The sequence below is a fragment of the Microtus ochrogaster genome, chromosome 18, assembly GCF_000317375.1.
Source record: "Microtus ochrogaster isolate Prairie Vole_2 chromosome 18, MicOch1.0, whole genome shotgun sequence".
NCBI lineage: Eukaryota > Metazoa > Chordata > Mammalia > Rodentia > Cricetidae > Microtus > Microtus ochrogaster.
In genome coordinates, this window is record NC_022020.1 from 23,187,143 (window position 1) to 23,204,075 (window position 16,933).

The 16,933-nt window shown below is 47.6% G+C and overlaps 1 protein-coding gene across 1 annotated transcript in view; it reads right to left on the minus strand.

Moving 5' to 3' along the window:
* Window positions 1-1,546: 1,546 nt before the first annotated feature.
* Gfra3 (GDNF family receptor alpha 3) overlaps window positions 1,547-16,933 on the minus strand; it is a 35,513-nt gene continuing 20,126 nt past the window's right edge. Inside the window, exons 2-8 of the mRNA XM_005355915.2 lie at window positions 15,719-16,006; window positions 10,757-10,849; window positions 7,943-8,255; window positions 3,978-4,081; window positions 3,686-3,820; window positions 3,254-3,345; window positions 1,547-3,052 (exon numbers count right to left, since the gene is read on the minus strand). Coding sequence (XP_005355972.1) covers window positions 2,963-3,052; window positions 3,254-3,345; window positions 3,686-3,820; window positions 3,978-4,081; window positions 7,943-8,255; window positions 10,757-10,849; window positions 15,719-16,006 — 1,115 coding nt within the window. The 3' untranslated portion in view covers window positions 1,547-2,962. The remainder of the gene's footprint in view (window positions 3,053-3,253; window positions 3,346-3,685; window positions 3,821-3,977; window positions 4,082-7,942; window positions 8,256-10,756; window positions 10,850-15,718; window positions 16,007-16,933) is intronic.

The following is a 16,933-nucleotide window of genomic DNA, read 5'->3' on the forward strand; positions in this document are numbered from 1 at the left end:
GTCAAGCCCAGCCTGGTCTACAGAGTGAGTTCCAGGACAGCCAGAGCTACATGGAGAAACCCTGTCTTGAAAAACAAAACAAAACAAAATAATAACAACAAAAACTTCCAGTTAGCCTCACCTCTCAAAAGCTCTAGAATTTCATAAGACAGGAGAAAGATCGCCACGAGCTGAAGGTCAACCTGGGCTACATAGCAAGGGTCAGCTGGGACTTCATGCGACAAGGAAAGTCCCTGTTCCCAAAAAAAGAAGGGAGGGGGCAGAGTACTGAGAACTACCCGAGTGGCAGAGTTCTTGACCTCGTGTATACAGGTCCTGAGCTGGATTCCAAGCTGCACCATAAAAAGAAAGAAAAGGAAGGGGGGAGAGGAAGGAAGGAGGGAGGGAGGGAGGGAGGGAAGGAAGGAAGAGAAGCCATGCATGGTGACCAACATCTGTAATCTTGGCACTCAGGAGGTTGGATCAGGATTGTTAGGACTTCACTGCCAATCAAGGTTACACAGTGAGTTTCAGACCAGCCTGAGCTATAGTGTAAGATTTTGTCTCAAACAAAATAAAACAAAGACTGCTGACATAGTGGTGAATGCCAATAATCCCAGCACTTGGGGAGGGGGGTAGAGGCAGGAGGACCAGGTCATTCTCAGCTATATGGCAAGTTTGAGGACTCCTGAACTCTGTGAGATGCTGTCTTAGATGTTTCTCTATTGCTGAGATAAGACACCATGACTGGGGACCTTGGGGAAGGATTGAAGCGGGGAGGGGAGAGGCAGGGAGGGGAGCAGAGAAAAATGTAGAGGTCAATAAATATCAATAAAAAAAGACACCATGACTAACGCAATTTATAGAAGAAAGAGTTTATTGAGTTTTGTTTACAGTTTCAGAGGGTGAGCACATGACCACCATGGCATGGGACATGGCCACAGCAATGAAGCAGTAGCCAAGAGCTTACATTTGATCCACAAGCAGAAGGCAGAGATAGCTAGTTGGAATTGGAGGGAGCTATCAAAGCTCAAAACCCACCCCCAGTGACACACCTCCTGATCCTTCCCAAACAGTTCCATCAACTGGGGACCAAGCATGAGCCTGGGGGGGGGGCATTCTTATTCAAATCACCACAGACCCAGTCACAAAAACAAACAAATCTCAACACTTGGGGGACAGAGGCTGGGGAGTGTCTCTCAGAGTTCAAGGCCAGCCTGGTCTACTGATCAAATTCCAGAACAGCCAGGCCTACACAGAGAAACCGTCTAAACAAACCAATGAAATAAAACAAAATAAAAAAAAAACTATATGAGTTTATGAGTGACATTTCAGAAATTAAGTATGTATAAGCTAAGATAGCTGTAGACTTATGGTGGGGAGGACACCTCACATGTAAACCACAACACAGGTGGAGGAGTTGGAAAGACGGCTCAGCAGTTAAGATCACTTGTTGGCCTTGCAGAGAACCTGGGTATGGTTCCCAGCACCCATACGGTGGTTATCACCATCTGTAACTCCTGTCCCAGGGTGCCCTTTTCTGTGGGCACTGGGCACGCATGTGGTACATAACACTCACAAACATAAAATAAAAAAGTAAATCTAAAAAGTTATTTTAAGCTACAACAGAGGCCTAAATGAATCAGTGTGTGTTCCTGAAAACAGTGTGTATTAGACAGTAGCTGGCGCACAGCGTAAGCTCAAGAAATGAGGGTTGTTAGCATTTTCTGCTGCATTTACCACACTGCTGTGTTTCTTGATTGTCTTCTCGGTATCTCTACTCTGGTATGAGAAAAGACTTGGAATAGTGTCTGAGCCTGGCTACCTCAGCCCCTCTTCCGTCTACCCTAGTGTCTCACGGAGACAGAACTGACTAGCCAGCCTCGGAAAGAAAGAAGGAATGAATAAGCAAACACCCACAGCTCTATAAATACATTCTTCCAACTCCTCTGCTCAGGAAGGACGCTTCCTTACTCCTGTAGGACTAGATTCCCCGAGAGCACGGATCAGCCTCTGCTTTCTTCTGGGCCTGTCGTGATCTGGAGCAGCTCATCAAACAAGGGTTCAATCAATGCTGCGGCTGACTGGGGGCCTCAGTGGTAGATTCTAGGCAGGTCCCAGAATCCTAGAGTTGGGATGGAGACCATCTTTTATCCATCTTTTATTTTTATTTACTATTTTTCTTCTAACTCTGTGGCAAAGGCGGCTGAGAGAGCTGCCTGAAGGCTCACAGCAGTCAGCAGCCAGGAGGGAGGCTGTGTCTCCCCATCACCCTCTCAGTGCCCCTGTGACTGAGGCATGCCACTAATCTTGTGTAAACTCACAGTTTAAGAAAATGGGAAAAGATTTAGTTTTAGGTCAAAATGTTTAATCATGATCCAAGGGGCTGGGGGACTTGGGGACAGTCATAGGAGTTAAGCAAGACCCAAAGGCCTCAGCTCTTGATGCCCAAATGTTCAGGATTGCACGGCAGAGCAGTGAAGACAGCAGTTTCTCACTTTCATTCAGAGGGGATGAGGGGCCAGGAACACCAGCCTTCCTCACAAAGGGAGCGTCTTTTTCAGCTGCCTCAGAACCCTCAGCCCTGCCTTCCTAAAGAATGGAACAGGGAATGGCTGACTTGTTAGGCTCTGGGCAATCCTGGGAAAGAGGAAGAAGGGATGGGGGTGGGGAAGCAAATCGCCACCAGAATATATGGCCAAAACCGCGGTGACAAAGTCCTAAGGAGGGACAGCCTGAGACAGAAGAAGGGGTCAGGGAGGTTTGAGAACTAGCCAGTCAGGATCTGAAGGTCATAGCCCCTAGCTTCTCCCAGGCCCTTGTCTGGAGCAGACAGAACGTGCTAGTCGAGACGCCTGCTTGGTCCAAGGTTACGGTGTTGCACACTGCATCTTCTTCCGGAGGCTGTCAGTTTCTCACCCATAACAGGCCTCAAGTCAATCTGGGTGCAGTGGAAAGAACGAAGGACCCTGAGGATGACCAGCTACCAGAGGGTCTGAAGTAGAAGCAAGGTAAGTATGAAGACAGAAAGAACGGGTAGCCTGGGCTGTGGTCTTGGAGCAGGGTTATTTTTCTGTGGAAGAAATGGAATAGAGTCAGCCCAGAGGACATCTCGCTTCAACACCTAAGCCTCAGTCACATGACGTGTGCGTTAGAAGGCTATATTATTAGAGGTCTGTATCATGGTGTCACCTTGTCCCTTTGTCTGACTGATTTGCATTTTCCCCAACTAGTGAGGTAAAATCCGTGAGGTATGTGACCGAGGGGGTCCTACCTGCTGCTGTATCACAGAAGCGGTAGGGTCGTCCACCGGGTCCTGGGCAAACAGTCGTCTGTGGAAACTCATCTTAGCTGCAATGGCCTCCACTAAGTACAGGAGGAAAAGTAGTTTGGAGCAAGGTGCCAGGAAGTTCCTCAGACTCCCAAGGCAAGAAAGGGAATGCCGGGGGCCCCTGGGGTACAGTGGGCAGGTGGGTACGAAGTGGAATTCTGACTTGTTCATCTTGGGGCCTAGACAAGTTGAACAGGCAGCATGGAGGTCACTCTGGGAGTGGGAGGAGTGGGAGAAGGAAGAAAGGTTCAGGTTGGAGGGATGAAGGGCTGAGCCCAGACGAGGATGCTCTGACTAGAAAGATGGACAGGACTCTCCCCCCCACCCCCCACCCCCAACAGTCACAGGGGCTGGCGGTAAGAGGGGCTTACGCACTGAGGCAGGGGTTCTGGGAGAAGGACTTTTCCAGCTGCTCACACTCTTCCTGCAGGTTGCCGCTGCCTCGGCAGGTGCAGCTTAGGGCAACACTAGTATTGACCTTGCTGATGAAGTTTGGGGTCATAGCAGTCCCTGTTGGGCGAAGAGAGGAAGGGATAAATTCCAACTCCAGCCTCCATCTTCTTCCGCCTGTCCCAGGACCTCAGCGCCATCTCGGGCGCTATCTCCAGTGTATTCACACCTCGGAGCTGGCTACTCTATTGATTCCCTACGTATGCCCCAGCCTCACCAATCAGCCCCAGGTAAGCCCGCAGACATCGGGATTGCTCCGTGGCACAAGTCCCAAGGACGTCCATAGGATGGCAATGGGTCTGGAAATCCAGCAGGCGCGATCTGAAAGAAAGGAACCCAGGCCCCCCACTGAGGGCCCAGACTTCACCCTCGCTGTCCTCAGCTGGCCACGCCTGTCTTCATGCCAGCTCCTCTTCTCCTTCAGCCCTACATGCACCACAATCCAGTCACCACCCCCGAGGCCCCACAGCCCATCACAGTGAACGTGAGCTCCACAGTCCCTGGCTATACGATCTTTGAGGTTTCCTTGACTGTCAGTCAGAGAGGACAACAGCCGAAGCAGGCCGATTTTCAGGAGACGAACAGGAGGATGCATTCAGCATAGTGCCCGGCGCACATTCCCGTGCTTAGCCCAACGCCAGACACTCTGGTTATTAGCATCCATCCTACATTAGGGAAGACGGCCCTCTCAGTTTCTCTCTGTGTTGCTGCTGTAAAATTTGGGGTTTTATTTTAGTTCACAGTTCCAGGTCACAGTTCAACGGAGCAGGGAAGCCACGGCAGCGGGAACTTGAAGTGGCCACTCACGTCCACAGGGCAGAGGGGGGCGAGAATGCATGCACGCTGTTATTTAGCTCACTTTCTTTTTATACAGCTCAGGACCCCAAGCGCTGGGAACAGCTACACTCACAATGGTGGATCCAATCACATCAATTACTGAGATAAAATGCAATCCCCAGGGCTGGAGAGATGGCTCAGCAGTCAAGAGCACTGGCTGCTTTTCTTGAGGACAGGGGCTCGATTCTTAACACCCACATGGTGACTCACAACTATCTGTGACTCCCGTCCCAGAGGATCAGATGCCTTTTTCTGGCTCTCAGGGTACCAGACATGTACATGGAACACATACATACATGCAGATAGACAAAACACATATATAATCAAAATAAGAAAACCTTAAATAACAAAACCACCTGACATACCAGTCATTTTTTGGTGCTAAAAGTGAGTTTGTCCTGTATATGTTTCTTCATTTGTGTTACATTTTGCTTCATGCTAGGTTGTTTACTTCTCTATTACTTCTACACAACTAGGAACTCCTTAAAAGCCAGTATTTTACTCGTTTTAAAATGTGTGAGGGGGCTGGAGAGATAGCTCAGCAGTTAGGAGCCCTGGCTATTCTTCCAGAGGTCCTGAATTCAATTCCCATCAACCACATGGTGGCTCATAACCAACCATCTGTAATGAAAGCTGGTGCCCTCTTCTGGCCTGCAGGTGCACATGCAGGTAAAACACTGTGTACATAATAAATAAACCTTAAAAAAATAAATAAAATGTGTGAGATGATAGTAATGTTTACTAGAATGATAATCGTCAGGAACACAGAATGGTTAGAGACTAAGTCATATTCCTGCCCTCAAGCCAAGTTAGAAATCTGACCTTTGCCTGACACGGTAGTGTACACCTTTCCCAGGAGGCAGAGGCAGGCAAATCTCTGAGAGTTTGAGACTAGCCTGATCCACCTAGGAAGTCCTATCTCAATAAAAAGAAAAGAATAAGAAAAAGAAGCCAGACTCTCTCCCTGTAGACCTTGAGCATGTTATTCTGCTTCTTTCCACTGCGGCTTGCTCATTTGTAAGCTGAGGATGATACAAAAGAGTCACAGCAACCAGCTTATAGGCTTCCTGCCACTTAAACAAGAAGATACTAAGTATTTAAAGCAGCATCAAGTCCATAAGAAGTGGCTGGAAATGCTAGTGTTATTATTGAGAGCTCTAAGTAAAAGCTTTTAAAAAAATCATTTATATGTATGAAGTTTGCCTGCGTGTACGTATGTGCAGCATGTGTGTGCCTGGTGCCCATGGAGGCTAGAACATGGAGGCAACATCCAGTTGCCCCGGAACTGGAGTTACAGATTGTGAGCCATCGTGTGGGAACTGAATTCAGGTCCCCAGCAACAGCTGCAAGTGAAGCTTCTCTTTACAGCTGAGACGGATCTAGCAGCTAAGCACAGACCTGAGCTTACATGTTTGAAACATCTCACCCACGCTCACCCTGCCTCCACAGGAGATCACTCGTGGTGAGCGGTGTATAGTGTAGGAAAGACTTCAAGACACAGATGTGGAAAAAAAACAAAACAAACGGGTGGTGGTGGCGCACGCCTTTAATCCCAGCACTCGGGAGGCAGAGGCAGGCAGATCTCTGTGAGTTCGAGACCAGCCTGGTCTACAAGAGCTAGTTCCAGGACAGGCTCCAAAACCACAGAGAAACCCTGTCTCGAAAAACCAAAAAAAAAAAAAAAAAAAAAAAAAAAAAAGACACAGATGTGCCTGTTTTGTTGCCAGGATAGAAAAATCTGGCAGGGAATGCTTTCTAGAATAGTGACAGAATAGTGAGCGATGTTTTAACTTTTTTTTAACTTTGTATTAGCATATATTAATTATGTGTAATAATGGGTTTTGTAAAGACATTCTCACTACACTTTTAATTTTCGTCTTTTGAAACCGTCTTACTGTGTTTTTCACAATGGTCTTAAAATCCTGAATTCAAGCATCCTCCTGCCTCAGGCTTCCAAGGCTCTATTAGTTTCCTGTAAAAGCTGGGATAGCCTACAGATCTCATGGGATTCTGGTCGGAGTTAACCTGCGCTCAGCCTTGTGGGGAGGAGCAAGTGCTCGGTGAATGCTAGCGCTCGTTAAGAGCTTGATTTTGATTTATTTTTAATTTTTGTTTTTCTAGACAAGGTCTTCCATAGCCCATGCTGGCCTCAAGTTCAGGATGTATCCGAGAATGCTCTTCCATCTCTGCTCTTTCTCCCTGGGTCTCAGGCATGAGCCACTAACCTGGCTTGGGATTTTATCTCTTTATTTAATTTTTAATTAGAAATGTTTTCCTTATTTACACGGGGAATGGTTAGGAAGCCATCGATTGTGGATGGGGAGCACTCCGCACCTTCCACTAACGCCTTGGGACAGTCTCTCTTGGTTTTGCAGCTGCCTCCTTCCTGGTCCAGAGGCTTGGAGGCCCCTCCTACCTCTGCCTCTCGGCTGCAGGAATACCTGGACTGCAGGTGCTAACCAGGTATCCCAGGGCCTCCCAGCACTTCAGAGGCAGAGGCAGGCAGATCTCTGAACCCAAAGAACAACCTGGTCTACCTAGTGAGTTTCAGGACTGCTAGGACCTGTAGAGAGATCCTGTCTCACAAAAACAGCAACAACAACAAAAAGAAAAGAAAAGAAAGAGAGAGAGAGAGAGAGAAAGAAAAGAAGAGTTTCTGGAGCCAATGAGATGAAATTACTCACTAGCAAGCCTGAAGACCTGAGCTCCTTCCTATCTCTCCACAACCTGATTCAGTGGAAGTTGACCTTTGACCTCCACAAGTGCACTCTGAATTCTGAGGTTGCAGGACTACCCTGCCTCCCTCACCTCACCAAATAAATAAATAAACAAATAAGTAAATAAATGTGGGGTTTGTTTGTTTGTTTTGTTTTTTATTTTTTTTATTTATTTTTTATTTTTTATTTTTTTTTTAGGCAGGGTCTCACTTTGCTACCCTGGTTGGTCTGGAACTCAGTAAGTTGACCAGACATTTAGGAGGCAGAGGAAAGAAGATCAAAAGAATTCAGGGCTATATGAAATCTTGTCTCAAAAAATAAAATAAAAATAAAATAAAATAAAATAAAATAAAATAAAATGGTCAAGGCCAGAAGTGGTGAGGTGACTTTATAATCCCCTGCACTCTGGAAATCCAGGGGAAAGCTTAGGTTACATAATGTAGTGAACAGCCTGGGCTACAGGAAAGAAGAAGGAAGAGTGGGGGGTGGGAGGGTCACAAAATCTCCAAGGTAAGAGTCAGTGGGCTCCCGGTGTCTGGGGAATCAGACGCGGCTTCCGCAGGATAGCCAGACCCAGACCGAGAGGTGTGCCACATCCCTGCCCATCCTGCCCACCCTCACAGGGCACCTGCACAGAGGGTCCGCACGGCAGAAGCTCCGAAGATCCAGGCAGTTGGGGACCACAGAGGGGAGGGCGCAGCTGGGGGCGATGGTGTTCCGCCGGCGCTCGCCACAGCTCACATCTTCAGGCCTGCATGGACAGAGCAGCAGGCCCTGGGCATGGGGCTCTGCCGCCTTCTCAAAGAAGGCACGCAGCTGTGCGAGGCAGAGTTGGCGCTGGCAGCGGAACCCTGAGCACACCTCCGCGTAGGCCTTGCGCAGGCGGTCACATTTGTCGTTAAGAGTACAGATCATAGCAAATTTGAGGCAGAGGTCCGAGTCTGTGGGGAGAGTAGCACCAAGTCACCAAGGCAAGGTCTCACTAGGAAGTCCAGGAAACGCCTGAGGTGACAGGTTGTTGAGGTGGCAGAAAGGAAGGACTGTCCTGAACTAATCCACTCCTAACACTTCTCTCACTTCTCTCCTTCCCTGCCCTCATCTGGTCTGGTAAAATCATCGTAGCCGTCATCATCGTCATCACCATTATCGTCATCACCACCGACATCCACGCACATCTAACACCCACTCACTTATCCAGCATAGAAGTAGGAGACAGCTCGGTAAACAAAAGGGGCTCCTTGACCCTGCAGTGAGGCCTGGTGGTGGGGATCACCAATCAGAAGCTCTGCAACCCCCCAGAGAACTTCCCAACTGTTGAGATGATGCGACCAAATTCTGCTTAGGTTTGACTGGAGGCTTTTCTACTCTGTTCAGGGTTTTGTTAGTTTTCGTGGAGGGGATATCTTTTCTTTCCTTTTTTAAAATTGTGTGTGTGTGAGTGTGTGCTTGCGTGCGTGCGTGCGTGCGTGCGTGTGTGTGTGTGTGTGTGTGTGTGTGTTGCTAGGGAGCATGCTCGGAAGCTGGAGGACAGCTTGAGGGAGCTGGTTCTCTTCCGACACCACATGGGTCCCAGGTGGCCAGGCTTGGCAGCAAGAGCCCTCACTCACTGAGCCATCTCATCTGTCCTGTTTTTGAGAGAGGGACTCACGGAGCCCAGACTGACCTTGAGCACACTGTGTAGCAAGGATGCCCTTGAACTTCTGACCCTCCTCTTACTCTACCTCCCCAGGGCTGAGGTTACAGCTATGAGCTACCACGTCCGTCTTTCGTTTATTCTATTCAGTGCTGTTACTTGCCCATCTTTCATTTACTGATTCACATTTAAAAATTCTCTCATATTCTGAAACTTTGAAAACTAGAATGATATATATATATCATATATATGATATATATATATATATATTATAACAACACTATGTGTGTGTGTGGTGTTGTTGTTTCATGAACCAGGGTTTTTCTGTGTAGTCTTGGCTATTCTGGAACTCGCTCTGGAAACCAGGCTAGTGTTGAACTCACAGAGATCCACCTGCCTCTGCCTCCTGAGCTGGGATTAAAGGTGTGCGCCACCACCGCCCAGCTAGAATGATATTTTAATGTATGGAGCTGTGGGGTTAGACCTCATTGCATGCCTTCTATGCACCACTGAGCTACAGCCCCACACCCCTATGATATTTCTAGTAACAGCATATTCCAACAAACAGCCCAGAATATTCCAGCAGGCTGTGATTTTTCACAGGTTGTTTACTGATTCCTCCTAATGGGTCTGTTACGTAGAAATCTGTGTTTTCTCTTCAAAACTCCAGTTCTAAGATATATACAGTTGAGTATAATATAAAACTCAATAAAAATTCTAATTCTTAAGCTGGATGTGATAGCACATGTCTATAATTCCAGTACTCAGGAGACACAGGCAGGTGAATTTCTAGGAGCTTGAGGCCAGTCTGATTTGTATAGTGAGTTCCAGGCCAGCCAGGACTCAAAACAAAACAAAACAAACAATAGATAGATAGATAGATAGATAGATAGATAGATAGATAGATAGATATACATATACATATATATTACTATATATATAATAATTCTTCCAGGCATGGCAGTGCACTCGTATAATTCTAGCACTTGGAAGCAGAAGAATAAATAGCAAGACTTCAAGGCCTGTCTGGGCTACGTAGTAAGACCCTGTCTCAAAAACAAAAAAAAAAAATCTAATTTTAAAAATACAGAGCCAACTATACAATAAATTTTATTTGTATCTTAAAAACTACTGCCTGAATGTATTTTTTTTTGTTGTTTGTTTGTTTTGGTTTTTAGCCAGGTAGCCCAGGCTGGCCCAGAAGTTACTCTGTAGCTGAGGATGACCTTAAACTCCTGACAGTCTATCCTCTACTTCCCCAGAGCTTGGATTTGGATTAAGGCTGTGCTACCCCCTCCCCCCCGTGCATTTGTCTTTTTTCTCCATCAGTTCACAGCCTCACAGGCCTGGAGGAACAACATGCACTCCAGCCCTCACCGGACTGATAGCTCCCACCCTGAGTGACCCCTGTGGGAATGAGATGCTTGCTACTTTCTCTTGCCCAACTTCTCACCCACCCCATTAGAACGGTTGATAACAAGCAATTTCCTAGTCCTTAGGGACTTCTGAAAAAAACTACTTTCCTGGCCACCTAAAATGTGGGTAAATACTCCATTTCAGCGTGTCTTCTGCTCTGCTGCTGCTCCCACACACCCTTCCTGAGGACCAGTAGCCCTAATGGGCTCTGGAGGTTTCCCTAGTAACTGTGGCTTTTTAATGACTCCTGGGAACACAGACTGTGCACCAGAGCTCAGACTTCCATCCTGACACAGCAGGCAGAAACTCTTCCCCAAAGATCCCCCAGTTTATGCTCCCCTCAGAGTCCAAGCCCAGCCTCCCTTTCTGCATCCTAGGGCTTGTCCTCCACACCTGGTTTGAGCATGCTCAGCTTGCTGAGATTCACTTTCCAGGGTTTGCTGGTCACTGTGTCTTCATAGGGGGAGACATCCAACTCGTAGTCACCTAGAGAGAACGGAGAGTATGCGACCACCAAAAACAAGGACTTGTAAAGGGGAGCGGGGAGGGCTGAAGTTGCCAGGCCAGGCGGCAAGGCTCTGTACAGCAAAAGACAAGACAAGGTCTGGTACCTAGGGAGCTGCGGCTGCACAGAGAGGAGAATAATTCAGAGCCATGAAGGCACAGGTTAGGCCTGATGAATATGAAAATAATTAAGAGCTATCATTTGTTAAACACATGCACGTGCGCACACACACAGACATACAGACCACACACACACACACACAGAGCTCGTTTCATCCCTTCTGGAAGTCTGAGTAGGTAAGAAGAAATTGAGGATGAGAGGGGAAGTGACTTGTTTAGATTCACACGGGCTTAATAAGAAGGGGACCTGGGCGAGGCACTGCAGTGTACGCCTTTCCTCGCAGTGCTCTGGGACAAGGCAAGCAGCTCTCTCTGAATTAGAGGCCAGCCTGGTGTCTGTGTGTGTGTGTAGCAAGTTTCATGCCAGTCAGAGTTACATAGTGAGACCTTGTCTCAAATAAAGGGGCGGGGTGGGATATAAAACCCACACTGGTTCTAGAGTTTCTGCTCCTAAGAATAGACCTCGCCTGTGGGTGCACATTCGAGCAAGGAGATGTTTTCTTGCTGTCCCTTGCCATCAGGGAAGGGACGGAAACGGGTTGTGTTCTGGGCTTGAGCACTGGCTATAGAGACAGCATAGACATGGAAGTGAGGCCAGGTCCGGAGCTGGACCAAACTGAGAAAACCAGAGGAAGGAAAGACACAGTGGCCCCACAGCCAGCACCTCCCTCCCCGTCCTCCTGTGGAGCTACGGACTCCTGAAGGGCACGTGCCAGGTTATAAGCGTGGTGGGCGCTCAATAAACGCCGTTAATAAGTGTTGGGGGCTGCGATGCAGCTCAGTGTTAGAGTGCCTGCCTGGCATGTACAAAACTCTGGGCTCAACCCCAGTGCCAACAACAGATTGGGCATAGAGACTCCTATGTAACACCATCATTCGGGAAGGAGAGTAGGCAGAACAAGAGTTCACGGCCATCCTAAGGCAGCCTGGGTCCACAAGACCCTGTCTCTAGACCTTCCGATTGGAAGAAAGAGGTGAGCTGCTGGTGTCACCCAACAGGCCTCTGTAAAAGCATCTTGAAGATGCAGGAGCATAGCTCTGAGAAAAACTGTGAGGACTTTAAGAAAGGAAGACCTGGGACCTCCTGAAGAGAAGCAGGAAGTGGGAGAGTCCCGGAAGATGTCTCTGAGGAAGATTACCGTGCACTGAGAAACGGTTAGGATGAGGAACAGAAAGCAGGAAGTGGGGCTTCCCTGTCCCCTGTGAGAGGAACACACACAGTCAGCCCACTGGTGTCAGGCTTGGCCATGTGGCTCGCTTCAGCCTGTGGAGTTTAGGCTGTAATGTTGTAAGCCATATCTGAGCAGACATTTTAGACCCATCGCATGGTTCTGCTGCCCCTCCTTTCTCTACCAGCCTGGGTTGTTCCATGAGGATGAAAGACAGAGCAAAGTCAACTGACGGAAGCTGGCATCAGGTATAAAACATGAGCAAGAAAGACAGTTTTCTTTTTAAAAGCAGAGGTTTGAGCCAGGCGGTGGTGGCGCACATCTTCAATCTCAGGACTTGGGAGGCAGAGGCAGGAGGATCTCTGTGAGTTTGAGGCCAGCCTGGTCTACAAGAGCTGGTTCTAGAACAGTTAGGACTGTTACACAGATAAACCTTGTCTCAAGACACCCCCAATAAATAACTAACTAACTAAATAAATAAATGAAAGCAGTGGTCTGGAAGAGGGCTTGTTGTAACTATGGTTTAACCTAGCAAAAGTTTTGATTTTTAAGACAGCAGAGAGGCAGATGGGTCTCTGAGTTCGAGGCTAGCCTGGTCTACAAAGTGACCAAAGCTACACAAGGAAACCCTGTCTCAAAAAAACAAAAGACAGGACTGGAGAGATGGCCTAGTGGTTAAGAGTACTGACTGCTCTTCCAGAGGACTTGGGTTCAATTCCTTGGGAGCTAAGCTGTTTGTAACTCCAGTTCCAGGGGATCCAACATCCATGACAAAACACCAATGTATATAAAATAAGAATAAATAAATAAATAAAAAGAAAAAAGAGATCAGAATTTTAGGGTTACAGGATTAAGAGAAGCAACTTTCTCTCCTATTTGGACACAGAAGATAAGGCTGGAAAGGGTTATGAAGTTGATCAGAACTCAACAAGAAGGAAAACAAATCAAATACACAGGTACCCTGGCGATTGCTGGGATCTCGCGATTGATGAGGGGGTAAGGAATAAATCCTGCCAGATGGACAAATACACTCCGGAGGAAAAACAAGGGCAAGGGACTTTTAATTAGGGCTACAAGGAAGCACATGTCTTTGTGGGAAAGGCTACTGGGCTCATGAATGACAGAAATCAAAGATATAAAAAGCAATTGTGCGTTGTACAGCCAAGAGCTACCAGCCCATATTAAAAGATTATGAGACTTAAAATCCCAGACCTCCGTCAGGCAGGAAGCAGGCTGAGAATACTGTTCCGTCCCCAAGGAGGCTCAGTCTCCGACGCCCATTTCAAACACAGCCAAAGAGAGTAATAGAAAAGCAAGAGGCTGGCAGAGGGCTGGGCCAAGAGTCCTACAGAACAGGGGACATTCCACTGCACCCCTAAAGCAAAGGGAACACCCTTCCTCTTAGGGAGGACAGTCTTTGGACATCCGCTGTGAGCCAGTGTGCCCTATGCCTCCCAGCCTCCCCTTTCTGAGCGTTGTGTCTTGATTCCGTTCTTTACCGTGCACTGAGAATACAGAAGGCGGATGCCTTGTCTTTTCAATTTATGGGTTTCTAGATCAAGAGGAGCCAGATCCAGACCCAGCAGAGAAAATTCCATGAGCCGGGACATAGGCCTGTGTTTTCTGCTGTCAAAGGTTGAGGGCACACGTCTGAGGCCATTCTGTGCTTCAGAGTAAGACCACTGGGCAAAACCTGAAAGTGTCCAAGTGCCAGAAGAGGGTGTCGGATCCCCTGGACTGGGGCTACAGACAGTCATGAGTGGCCTCCTGGGTGCTAGGAATTGAACCCTGGTCCTCTGGAAGAGCAGCCAGTGCTCTTAACCACCAGAACAATCTGCAGCCCCCTCATCACACTGCCCCCACTTTGTCTCTTTGTTTTAGGGATGAGGCCTCTGACTGGCCAGGGATTCACTGAGCAGGCTCAGCTGTCTGGCCTACACCCCAGGGATCTGCCTGTCTGCTCCCCGGCCCTGGGATTACAAATGTCACATGCCCATTTGCTTTGTTTTAATGTGTGTTCTGAGTTCAAACTTAGGTCTTTTATGTTTGCAAGGCTGACTGAGTTACCTCCCCAGCCCCTTTTGATCTTATTTTGTTTGTTTTGGGTTTTTGTTTTGTTTTGTTGTTTGAGACAGGGTCTCACTAGCCTAGGCTATTCTTGAATTTTGGGGATCCTCATACCTCAGTCCCTCGTGTGCTGGGATTACAAGCCTCCATGCTCACCTATGGGTCTCTTCTTCCTCTTCTTTTTTACCACAACATAGTCCCAGCATTTGGGAGGCAGAGGCAAGTAGATATCTGAGTTCGAGGCCAGCCTGGTCTATAGAGCGAGTTCTAGGACAGCCAGGGCTACACAGAGAAATCCATCTCAAAAAACCCCAAATTAGTTAGTTAGTTAGTTAATTACAAAGATGACTGTTAAATTGGGAGCTTAGGCTCCATCCCCTTGCATCTATCGTAGCTGACCCTGAGAGTTAGCACTCTGGACTCCAAATCCCAGCAGGCCAGAAAAGGGGTCAGGACAACTCCCACAGAATATTTAAGTGAACTCCCAAAAGAGGAACACATGGTCTCTTTTCCTTCCTCCTGTGGTCTCAGGGTCACCCGAGAGTGCAGAAGCTCCCATTAAACCTGGATATTTCTTAATTTGGCTTGTTTTGATTTGGCTTGATTGGGATTTTGCATCAGTGGAGAGCTCGCGTTAGGAAAATATTCCTAACAATGATGACTAGTAAAGATGGGCCTGTGGCAAGAGACAGGTGTAAACCTGTTTGGCTCTCTCTGTGCCTTCTCTCTTGCTGCCTCTTGTGTGATTAAGGAAAACCTTTCTGTCACAAGCTACTCTTTCTGAATCAGCAGGCCCTGTGGCGTTCTAAACATGTTCTGAGTTAAGACCCCTTTCCTTTCCTCATTTTCTCTCAACATCCTATTTCAGGAACTCCTCAGGCTGGGATCTTCCAGCTTAGAGCTTTGTGAAGAGGATACAGGGAAGAAAAGTGGACATAAGGGGCCAGCAAGATGGCTCAGCAGTTAAAGGGCTCACCCCCAAGTCTGACAACCCGAGTTTGATTCCCAGAAGAAGAGAAGCTACTCCAGAACTCACGTGCACCCTGACATACATACAAACATAGATCTACACACATGAATAAAGAAATTGTGTTTGTTTGCTTGTTGAGACAGGGTTTCCCTGTATAGCCCTGACTGTTCTGGAGCAAACTCTGTGAACAGGGGGGAGGGTGGGAGGGGAGAGGGGAGGAGGAAAGGGGAGTGGGGAAAAAATGTATAGCACATTCCAATCCAAACAATTAAAATGAGAAGGTTAAACTTAAAAAAAAAAGAAAGAAAGAAAAAGAAAAAAGAAATGTAGAAATAGGTAGAGGGGAGGGCAAAGTTTTAAGAACCCAAGAAGATAATGCCAAATTTTCCCTGCATCTCTTCCAGCTACCACTCGCAGAGCTTCATTTGTCCCCACCAAATCAGTCACACGGTCTGTCTCACACCACTGAGAAATGACTTCCTCAAATCCACCTACAGCTTAGTCCACTCTAGGAGAGCGTCTTACCAAGGCTTCGGGCAGGGTGAACCGTCCAGTAAATTTTCAAACAGGTAGCTTTGTGCTTCATGCGCAGGTGGCACGTGCAGCCCATCAGAGAGCTGTTCCTAAGCTGTTGCGTCGCCTGGAGGCAGTCTGCAGACATGGTAGACTCCTCTAGGGCCAGTGCAGTACCTGCACTAGAGGTGCACGACTCCAGCTGATGGAAGGCAGCCTTGCAAGCAGGATCAGCCTGGCACTTCTTTCTGGCATGGATACAGCTGTTCACAAACCTGCTCTCTGTGGGAGGGGAGTCTCCTGCAAAGACAGTAATCAAGCGAGGCCACCAAATCATGAGGTGAGGAAGGGCAGATTCCGAAGAAATCATGAGAAAACTCTAGGGCATCACAAAGCCCTTTGAGAATAAGTGTGGAGGGTGCTGGAGAGATTTCTCAGAAGTTAAGAGCATTGGCTGCTCTTCCAGGGGACCCAGGTTCAATTCCCAGCACCCACACAGCAGCTCACAACTGTCTGTAACTCCAGTTCCAGGGGATGCGGCACCCTCACACAGACATACATGTAGGCAAATCACCCATGCACAGAAAAAATAAAGAAGAAGAAGAAGAAGAAGAAGAAGAAGAAGAAGAAGAAGAAGAAGAAGAAGAAGAAGAAGAAGAAGAAGAAGAAGAAGAAGAGGAGGAGGAAGTGTGGAGCGTGCTGGAAAGATGACTTAGCAGTTAAGAACACTGGCTGCTCTTACAAAGGACCCAGGCTCAAATTCCAACACCCATATGATGGCTTACAACTGTCCATTACTCCAGTTCGAGGGGATCTGTCACCCCCTTCTGACTTCTGTATGTATGTGGTGCACAAACATACATACAAGAAAAACACTGACATAAACAAATTAAAATATAATTAAGTCTTGTGTGTATGTGTGTGTGCGCACACACACGCACATGAGTCATGCCAATGGCACCTATCAAAGAGCTGTTTCTGAGTTGTTGTGCTTCTTTAAGATATATACACTTGAGCCAGACAATGGTGGCTCACACCTTTAATCCCAGGACTCGGGAGGCAGGTGGACCTCCGTGAGTTCAAGGCCAGCCTGATCTACAGAGCAAGTTCCAGGACAGCCAGAGCTATACAGAGAAACCCTATCTCAATAACATACATATTTGTTTTTTTACATATGTTATAGGAGTCCATTTGTTGGTTCCCAGCTGCTCAGTCCTGAAATAACCA